This window comes from Leishmania infantum, chromosome 26 (assembly GCF_000002875.2).
Source record: "Leishmania infantum JPCM5 genome chromosome 26".
NCBI lineage: Eukaryota > Euglenozoa > Kinetoplastea > Trypanosomatida > Trypanosomatidae > Leishmania > Leishmania infantum.
This window is the reverse complement of record NC_009410.2, coordinates 432,284-442,521: the sequence shown is the minus strand read 5'-3', so window position 1 is coordinate 442,521 and position 10,238 is coordinate 432,284. Positions and strand designations below refer to the sequence as shown.

The following is a 10,238-nucleotide window of genomic DNA, read 5'->3' as shown; positions in this document are numbered from 1 at the left end:
AGCGCGGACTCGCTGCGGGGCCTCGGCAACTGCCAATCCCGCCTCAGATGACCGCGCGTNCGAGCAACAGCCTCCGCTCGCCCGGAGAAGTCGAGCCAGCTGCCGGTGTGTTTGGCGCTGTTGTCGGGGAGGATGCTCGGGGCCGTGGTGGCAACGCGCTCTCCAATGAAATGTCTACCGTGACAGCAGCAGCCATCTCGGCGGACCCGTTGATGGATCATCGCGTTGGGGGTGGCTTCCCGCGCGGCCCGACAGCTGACTGGGACATCCCTGTCGAGGTCCTCTTTGCGCTGAGCGGCGGCAGCGGTCAATGGCGGGAACGATCTGAACAGCCTTTGCGACATACGCGGCGGCACCGCGATGCCGAAGTCGGCAGTGTAAGAAAGGAAGATGAAGACGATGACGGAGCTCCTGTGGTGCAGCAAGGCCTCGCAGGTGCCCGTAGCCAGGCCATCACTTCTGCACGGTTCGCGCAAAAGCCAGTGCACGCGCACAAGCGCCACCGACACGAAACCCGCACGAGCGACGGCGCCTTCGAATTTACCGCGCGTGGTGGGGCGTCCAGTGCGTTGGGCAGTGCCGCTGCGTCGCAGCTCGCCTCAAGGAGGTCAGAGGGCACTCCTCCGGCCAAGAAAAGGTACCAAAACACAAGCAAAGAGTACAAGAAAGGGAGCAAGAGGGAAGGAGACGGAAAACAAGTGTGGGGGAATTGGCATGCATCAGGTCGTCCGTGTGTGTGTGTGCGCGCAAGAGGCAGGGGTGCAACGGCCCCTTTTCAGCTCCGCCGCAGCAGGGCTGCGCTCTCTCTCTCTCTGAGTCGAGGTCGGCCCTTCTCTTTTTCCTTTTCGCTTCGCTGCCCTCTTACGTGTTGCTCAAAGAACGCAGAGGACGGAGAAGACGGCCAGCAGCACCATCAAGACACGCGTCCACCACGTGCGGCGCTCTGCTTCCGTCTGCAGCTTTAGCTGCATCTCCTTCTGCCTGCGTTCCTTTGCCTTGGGGTGCGCGTCGTCGGCAAGGTGCTGTGCCCGGCTTGCCAGGTTCTCGGCAGAGGCGGCGCCCCAGTTCACCTGGGGAAAGTTCTCCGTCAAAAAGTTCACGACAGGGTCGATCACCGGCTGCGCGGTGCGCACGAGCCACACGAGCCCGTACACACATCCCGAGAAAAGCAGCCGTGGAATGTGCAGAACGTGCTCCTCGATGTTCTTGAGTCCCTCGCGGGCCGGGGGGTTTACCCAGGCACGGAACATGAGGTAGCCCTGCACGATGAGCGACACAAACACAGCCCAGAGGTAAAAGTAGAGACACTTGTACATGATAGTGGCAAGACGGCTGACACGCAGCTGGCTGGTGTAGAAGCGCGGCTGTGAGCACTTGATAGCAAGCATGTCGCGGAACTGCTGGTCGTCATCGTAGCTCGCCATGTGCTCCTGCGGGATCGCCACATTGATGGCCTGGCCACTCTTCGCAGTTTCCGCAGACATCGTTGTTGCCTCTGCAGCTGCCTCACTGTCAGCCTTGGCCTTTGCCGCGGCCGCCATCGCCTCCGCCTGCTTCTTCTGCCAGCGGCGACGCTCCTGGGCTACGAAGGCCTGCAGCTTGCGGCTCGCCTTGTAGTGTAGCGGGTAGCCATCCTCGAGGACGTTCACACCGCTCATGTCCGAGCTGAGAAAGGCCGAGTTTGCACTACCCGGCGCACCTAGCGTGACGGCCGTCCATCCACCAAAGCCTTGCTTGCGGTGGGACGGAAAGAAGATGACGTTGCCAGCGAAGTCAAGGCCGAGAAACCGCGGCAGAATGCGGTACCGCGTGAGGCTCCAGAAGTGGCCTTCGACCATCGACTGCATGTCCTGCTTCCTTGAGAAGAGGCCGCGCAGCAACGGCGTCGTTTGCGTGTACATCTTTTCGCTTGTGCCTTTCGAGGAGTCGCGCGCACACGCTCTCTCTACGGCACCACAAGATGCTGCTATCAACTGCGCCTGTGCGCGTGCGTGCGCCTCGATCCGCACCACCGCAGAAAGTCAGCGGGGGCCGTAAAACGGGAGAGAAGGCACGGAGCGACGATGCCAAGGGGGGATGAGCGCCTGATGAGAGCACCAAGAGAGAGAGAGAAGAGATGTGTGTATGTGTGTGACCCCCGCTCCTCTCACTCTATCCCTCGCTCCCTCTTTCCGTATTTATGTGTGTGTGCTTGTGGGCGAGCAGACACGGAGGAGGCGTGGCAGACGCGGCGAGAACCAGCAGACGAGAGGCTCAAGAACAACGCACACGCGCACGGGAGAAGGGGATGAAAACAGAGCGAAGCGCACGGAAAAGAGGCGAAAAGGGGCGCGGACTGAGACGCTGCATCTAAGAAAGGGAGAAATGCAGAGAGCGAGAAAGAAAGTAATGGCCCAGTCACTACCAGTTGCCGAGAACAACAAGTGCATGGCAACACCAGAGAGCAAAGGCGATGGTGGCGAGGGTAGGCTCGAGCGCTGTGGCAATGACTCGTGCGCCTTGCATCATCTGCCCTGGTACCATTGCCGAGCCACATCGCAGGACAGGAACACGTCTCGCTTATTTCTCAGTGAAGAGGTAACGCTTAGTGGCACTGACAGTGGCAGGGCGGAGCCGCTACACACAACGCGTTCTCTCACAGAGGACTCTCGCGTGGGGATACGTTTGCACCTGCACTCAGGCTGCTCGCCATGGCTCACTGGTAGCACGCAGAGCCCCACAAATCTGCACCTCCTCTTCACCCGTTAACTCGACTCGCAGTCACTGCCTGTCTTTCTCTCTCTGCATCTGTGCTTCCCTTTCGTTTCCGCGCGCATGCGAATGCTGAGCGTGTGTGGTGCGTGCTGAACAACAGCTAAACAAGGCAGAAAGAGAGTCTCATTTCTCTTAGAACGAGAGCGAAGTCGGGAGAGACCAACAGCGTGCATCTCATTACGATCGTCGGCACCACCGCCGCCACCGCCGCCAACAGGATTAGCCGAAGTGCAAGAAAGGAGCCCAACCAGAAAAGAAGGGAGGAGGGTGGGGCGGAGAGACAAGCAGAGAGGGCGAGCCGCATGCACACTCACTCACATGTAGCACAGAAGGTGCCCATCAGCGTTCCACAGACAGGCATCTGTACCGCTCATCTGCTGCTTCTATCGACACACACACACACTCACTGGCCACGTCCCTCATCCAGCACAGCCCCACTCCGACTTTTCCACACTCGCACACATACGCACATACGCCTACGTGCATATATATATATATATGCACCTCTGCACAGCGCGGATACCAACACATCACGAACAGATACACCGGCACTCACATACTGTGGAGGAGCAGATAGAGGAGGCGCCGCGCTCAGTATTCCCGTTCTGCCATTGTATCGCACTTCACCTATAAGTGTATGGATTTCCTGCCTTATTCGACCGCATCATCTTAATCTGTTATTTGGTTACTGGTACGCACACATGTGGGGGGGGGGGGAAAAGGGAGAGGAGCTCGCTAGGTGCTTTCGTTCCGGATACAGTCCAAGATCAGCTAATTGACTCTGTTCATCTCTCTCTCTCTCTCGCCCCTCTTTTCTCTCTTAGTCAGTGCGCACCTTCTTGGCTTTGCGACGCTCTGAGCGATCCGCATCGTCCTCATGCCGGCTCAGCAGCTCCTGCATGTCCTCGCCCATTCCATCGTCCTCGTTCTCTTCGTCGAGTTCGTCAGACGTCTGCGTCTTGTCATCGTCACCGCTCTCTTGAGCCTCGTCGTCATCGTCATCGTCTTCCTCGGCATCACTCTCTTCATCGTCGCCATCCGGGGAGTCGGAGTCAACGTCATCATCGCTGCCCGAAGAGAACTCGGCCTCGCTGCTGTCGAGGGCCGCGTCGTCGTCCTTGTCTTGGTCGTCGTCACTCTCTTCATCCGCGGCGTCGGCCAGCATTTGGTCCGCGACGACGGCCTCCCTGCGGGTTTTCTTGCTCTTGCCACGAGCGGCAGTGACACTCTCCGCCCCCTCCTCACTCCAGTCCTCACCTTCTTCACCCGCTTCGCTGTCAAAGGAGACGTCGCTCGGCATATTCGTGTCGCTCGCATCGTCAGCGAGGTCCATCGCCTCCAGCGCGTCCAGGTCCATCTCGCCGTCTTTGCCCGCCATCTCGGCCATCATGATCTGGTCCACGACATCAAGGCCGCCGCGCTTCATGCCGCTGTTGTCGTCGAGGATGCTGTGCGCAGCCTTGGTGCTCCGCAGCTGCTCCCGCGCCAGCGCGCGGGCACGCTTCTGCAACGCCACGCCCTTGCTCTCGCGCTGCCGCCGCTTCTTCTCTATCTCGAGCTTGCTGCGGACGCGCACCACTCGAGGGCCAGACCGCGAGCGCGACTCCTTGAACATTACAGGGAAGAGGATGTCGTCATCGACGACGCTGCTCCGCCCGGTGAGGTGCAGGCGTCGCTTGCTGGAGTCGCTGCTAGTGGCGAGGCCACCGTTGACGGCTGGCACTGGACGCCCCATCTCCACATTGGAGGATAGCGACTTCCGCGGAATGTTCAGGAACTCATTCTTCCGTGAAGGCCGGACGGACTTAAAGATCGACAGTCGCCCATACAGGACAGCCAGCTTGTCGTATTGGCTGCACAAGCTTTCGTAGTGGTGCAGGATGGGGGCTAGGAAGTCCTTGGGAGGAGAGGCCACCATCGGCGGTGTCGTCTCGCTCGCCCGACCGGCCGCCTCCCGCGCGTCCCAATCGCGCTGCACCGCCAGCAGCTCGCTGCCGCGGTAGTGCACAATCGCGTCGATCCACTCGAGAAGAGAGGAGCGAATCGAAAAGGCTGCCACGCCTCCGCGCAGCGCGGCACCGCTGCCCCTGCTACCATAGGCGTCTGCTGACTGCGCCGCCGCGTCGGCCGTCGCGCTGCCGCTCACGGTGCCGACGGCGTGACCGTCCTGCTCAGCCGTAGCACACGCGGTCGTCGACTCTGCACCATCACCCGCGCCAGACTGCGACGCTGGCGTGACCTTCTCGACCGCCTTACTGCACAGCCCCAAACGCTCCGAGATGACATGCAGCAGCTGCAGGCAGTACGGGAGCTGCAGGGAAAGCACCGTCGCCCGCATGCCCTCCGCGGACCGAGCGGACATGCTTAACAGGTCCATCACAGCCGACGTGTCATTTGCGTGCAGCGCCTGATACAGAGGCACGGTAGCGAGCCCGAGGGCGTGGTGTGACATGACACTGCGACCAGCCTTGGTGTCGGCTCCCTGGCGCTGCTCGAGGGCATCGTCGGCGTCGCTTGCTCCCTCGGCGGCCACTGCACTGCCGGTGGCGAGTTGCCTCCGCCGCAGCGCGGCGGCCGCCTCTTCACGGGCCACCTGCTGCAGCCGCTGCTCGAGTGTGTACTGCTTCACTGGCAGGTCCTGAATGGACTTGGCGTGGTACAGCTGCGGCGCCTTGAAAGCGTCCGTCATGTACTGGCTCGCCTTTGCGGCAACCTGCTGCCGGTGCGCTGCCCAGACGGTGTCCATAACGACGAAGGCGCTCGTAGCCGCGTCGGTGGTGTGCTGGAGAAGGTACTCCGCGTCGCGCTGGTCTGCCAGCAACGAGGCGTGCGCCGCGTTCAGCGGCAGCTCCACGACGGTGGCGACGCTGGCATTCGTGCCGGCCACGGCGAGGGCGAGGGTGGCGAGGGCCGTGCGTCGCGCGTTGGCAGCATTCGCTTTCGCCGCCCTCGCCTTCGTGCGGGCTCCGACGGCCGCGCCCGTGGTGGCCGCCGACTCCGGCGGCGCTGCGGCACCTGCGGACGAGGCCTCCTCCACGGCGTCGCCAACGTTCTTGGTTTCAAACAGGGGCAGAGCGAAGCGACCGCGCAACAGGGTCATCTCCAGCGAACGCAGCGGGCTGTCTGATGGTGCGGCGTGGCTGGGTGCTCCAGACGCCGGCCGCAATGCACTGAAGAGAAGCCGACCAGCTGCCACCGCAGACACGAGCACCACATCAGGCTTCAGTGGCACCGGCTCCACAACTGGCGGCAGCAGAGCGTCACCGAGACTCCAGAGCAGCACCGAACCGGTTAGGGTGGTCACCATGATGTAGTTGCCCTTACGGCTGCCGTTGATCGTGTCGGGCAGCACGGACACGTTGAGGATGCGCTGTCCGCACAGAAGCGTTCGGCGGCACCGCGCCACCATTGCCGACGACGATGCAGCGACGCTGTCAAGATCGGTGGTGAGGGGTGAGGCAGCGGCAGAGGAGGGCGGTGGCGTGTACCGCACGTCCCAGACGCGCACAACGCCATCCTGCGCGCTGGCCGTGATGGCCGGCAGCGAGACGGGCGTGTCCGACACACCACCGCCACCAGCAGGCAGAGCTGACGGGGCCACGCTGCTCACCCATGCAAACTCGGCACTCGTTCCCTGCGATGGAAATGCCAGCAGCTTCGTGGCGTGCACCTGCGGCGCGACTGCCGTGTTGGCGGTAGCCGAGCCGGCCATGGCACCGCTGCAGCTGCTGTTGTTCGCCAGCGCACGCATCTCGTACAGCGCATTTGTGGGCCCCGAGACGAGCACACGAAAGACGCGATTCGAGTTGGTGGCGCTTGATGCTGTGCGGGGCGCCGTCACTGCCGCAGTGTCCATAGCAGTGAGTGTGGTGACCGCGATCGAGCTCGCATCGGGCTGCACGCACAGACGAAGACACGGCCCTGAGGTGGAGTTCTGAACGTGCAGCACGTACAGGATGTGGTTGGCAGCCAAGCAGAACGCGTACCCGCCACACATCTGCAGCGAGATGATTGGCTGCTGCGTCTCTGACACTTGCACATGGGCGAGCTGAACGTCGCGGCGAACATCGTGCAGGATCACCGTACCGTCGCTGAGGCCGACGGCGGCATAATATGTGGCGACCTTGTTGTCGAGAAGCGCCTCGCTGCGGTTACCGGCAAGCGAGCTGCCCTTCCCGCTTGACGCCGGCGCTTCGTTCTCCTCCGCTTGGCGAATCGCGACAGACGTCAGTGTCAGTGCAGCGAGCGAGACTGTGCGCCTGCGCAGGGGCAACTCCACAACAGCGGCCAGGGATGAGGTCGTCGTGTCGAAGATGCGTGCGGCGGGGAAGTCAGTGCCCACCATGAAGTAACGACCAGCGAAGTCACACTTCAGAAGGAGCGACTTTTCCGTCATGATACAGTTTGTGCGTGTGTGTTGTGCTGGCAAGTGAGAGGCAGAGCGGAGGGGGACGAGGAGGGTGTGCGTGTGCGTGGAGCGGCTGAAGGCACTTATGCGTGTGCACGTCCCTCCGCAGCGCTAGCTGGTGCAAGCAAAGAAAACGTGAAAGGAGAAGAAAGAGAGATTCGAGGATCGGGGGCGCGCGGGGGGGGAGGGGCAGCAGGAGAGAAACATCGGAACGGAAGCCGCTCCAATCCTGTTTGGGCATGAGCATTCGCACAACCACAGTTCACGTGATGGAGGGATGAGACGGCTCCTCGGCTGCTGTTGTTGTGCAGCAGCGCGCAGGAGTGCCTTCCCACCTTGGTAGAGAGCATACATGGACGTGCGTGCACAGGTTGCTTTCTAAACTGATTTGGTGGTGCCGGCTCTTTAGTTGCACGGTTACGCGATTCACGCTGCTGCATCAAGCACGCTCCGACGTTAGCAGTGGTGCGCACACTCACATCCACACCCTCCAAAATCACCCGCAAAAACTGCCCACATGACTCCAGCCTCAATCCCCTCTTTTCTTCCATCCGTGAGTCGATGACTATTGGCTTCACTACCCTCCGAGCGCAGATACTCACAGCCCCTCCCCCACCTCTCTCTCCCCGTCGCCTGTACTTCGTGTTGACCAAAAAGAGGTGCATCCGCCTCCGTGAAGGGGGGAGGGGTGGGGAGAGAGAGAGAGAACGAGTCGATGGAACGCCGACCCGGCGCAGCGAGCCCCCACCTCACAACAGGAGCCCAAACTCACGCAAAAGCACGACCGACGGGTTGCTGAAGCTCATGCCATACCAGTAGTTCACCGCGGCGGTCAGGGGGAGTGGCGGTGGCGAGGCGGATGCTGCCGCGTTGGCAGACCCGCTGTGCCGCTGACGCGCGTGCAGGTCGGTGCTATCGGGGTGTTGGGCAACACGATGAAGCCACATCGCGGGCAGGTAAAGCGTTTCGCCGGGGTGTACGTAGACGACTAAGGGGTGTAGCGGCTTGCGGCCGGCTTCCTCGCGTGCGGCAGCCGCGTCTTCATCGTTGCTAGCCCTCTTCGCCTCGGCGCTTGACAACAATGACGGCGACGGCGACGTGCTAACGCGAAGTTTCTCTAGCAGTCGGCCCTCCAGCTCAGCACGTGCAGCGCCCTCCGCGTCCACCTCCGCGTCTGCGCCGGCGAGGTCGAAGTCCATCCAAGGCACCACAGTGCCATCCTTCACGGGGTATTGCTTGAACTGAAGCGACCAGCTTTCGGCGCGGTCGTCCTCGGGGTCGATCAGGCTCGCCGCCTCATCGATAGCGAATGCCGCGGCGGGGATCTCCGGCTTCGGCACAAAGGGGCCCTCCCACGGCGGAATCAGCACGAATTCCTTCACGCCGCGCACCACCGAGTAGAGGTTCTCGACCCAGTCCTGATGCATCGATGACACCGACGCAGGGATGCCGATCCACACGTTGGCCGCCTCCACTGCCTCCTTGCTGAAGACACGGCAGCCAAACCGCTCCACGTTCGGGAGCAGGTCAACGCGCAGGTGAGTGTACTCCGTGTTCAGGCAGTTATTCTGCAGCTGCGCGTACGCGATAGCGGGCGTGCGCTGCTTGTCCGCGTAGGTGCGCATGTCAATGTCGATGGGGTGCGGCGGCGAGCGCATGGGACTGCGCAGCAGAAGGCCGTACAGCTGCGGCAGAGTCACGCGCAGCTCTGCGGCGTACATGAAAATTTTCTCTTGCCGAATCGCGCCGCCTCCGTCTGTGTCTGCGGCGTGGGTGAGTGGAGAGAGGAGCACTGCCTGCTTGCAGGCCTCATCGCCGGCGTACACGCGGGCCGCCTCCTCAGCTGGCACGGCGGCAGTCGCGTACGTGACGCGGGTGACGGAGTCAGCGCGCCCGTTTGGCGTCAGAGCCACCGTGACATTTTTGGGCCGCATTACTGCTTCCCCCATTGACTTCGTCTTACCTGCGTGCTTGCAGACCGGCTCTTTGGTGCCGGTGTCCTCATCGTCCTCCTTCGCGTCCTCGTCCTCGTCCTGCTCTTCTTCAGAGTCAGACCTCTTCTCCGCCTCCAGTGGCAGACTGTGGTCGAGGTCAAACACGTAGCGATCGTCTCGCCACTTGCGCAGTGCTGGCCACGCCTCCAGCGCGTCGAGGATGACGCACGGGCGAGAATGGAAGACAAACTTGCTCATAAACTCCTGCTCCGTCACAACCGGCACGTTTTGATACGCCGTTGCCTCGTGCAGGGAACTTTGCTCGTTTTGGGTGCGACGGCTGGCAGTGCCAAGCCGACCGTGTGGGCCACGCAGGCTGCTCTCCTGAAGCAGCTTCTCGAGGTCCTTGCCATCTGGGCGCGCGCGCTGACGCTCGTAATCCTGCTGTGTGCATCCTTCACTCAGCCCTACGACGCGAACGCGCGGAATGCCAAACTGCCGAAGAGCGGCGGCGCTGCTCGCAAACGCCTCCAGCAGCGTCAATGGACAGCCGCACGAAGTTGCCGAGGAGACAGCGCTAGTCGGCATGATGGATGACAGGGGCAACGCGCGGACGCGGGGGTGGGGTGGGAACCGACTTTTGGGCGCCTAAAATTTGGAGCCGCGGGAGAGGCTATTGCGTGAAAAGCGCGACGGGAAGGCGAGAGCGGATAGTGAGACAGAGAGAGCGAGCTGCCGATGGTGTCCCTGCATGCATCGGCGTGCGCTTGGGTGTGCCACAGCCTCCGAGTGCGCAGGGACGCATGCAGATCAACATGCATGCACATGCACGCACGCGAAGGCACAGGACCCGCGAGGAGGACAAAGCGAAATGACCCGCAAAGAGCACCCGATCGGTACATCCAACGTGGAGGGAAGGCACGGCGGGAGGGCGGGGGCGGGAGAAGCTGTTGCCGCGCACCTCCCGCTGCCACCATCACTCGTTTCATCGCCGCCCTTCTCCGCCCCTGTCTCTTCCGCGAGGCATTCTTTTCCTGTGTTGCACGACTGCAGCGGGTGGATGGGTGGATGGAGGTACACGAGTGAGCATAAAAGCGCAGACGGGCATGAGTACACAGGAAGAGAAGGAGCAGAAAAGGAAA

General features: G+C 62.0%; 3 protein-coding genes across 3 annotated transcripts; all 3 read right to left on the bottom strand.

Annotated features, from left to right (window-relative positions):
• Positions 1-872: 872 nt before the first annotated feature.
• LINJ_26_1290 (conserved hypothetical protein) lies at positions 873-1,901 on the bottom strand (the record flags this gene model as incomplete). The annotated part of the gene is made up of 1 exon (XM_001470434.1): positions 873-1,901. The coding sequence occupies one exon, from the start codon at positions 1,899-1,901 to the stop codon at positions 873-875; it is 1,029 nt and encodes a 342-aa protein (XP_001470471.1).
• Positions 1,902-3,574: 1,673 nt separating this feature from the next.
• On the bottom strand, positions 3,575-7,150 carry LINJ_26_1280 (conserved hypothetical protein; the record flags this gene model as incomplete). The annotated part of the gene is made up of 1 exon (XM_001470433.2): positions 3,575-7,150. One exon carries the CDS (start codon positions 7,148-7,150, stop codon positions 3,575-3,577), a length of 3,576 nt encoding a protein of 1,191 aa, XP_001470470.2.
• Positions 7,151-7,911: 761 nt separating this feature from the next.
• Positions 7,912-9,684, bottom strand: LINJ_26_1270 (conserved hypothetical protein; the record flags this gene model as incomplete). Its single annotated transcript, XM_001470432.1, has 1 exon — positions 7,912-9,684. The coding sequence occupies one exon, from the start codon at positions 9,682-9,684 to the stop codon at positions 7,912-7,914; it is 1,773 nt and encodes a 590-aa protein (XP_001470469.1).
• Between the last annotated feature and the right edge of the window lie 554 nt (positions 9,685-10,238).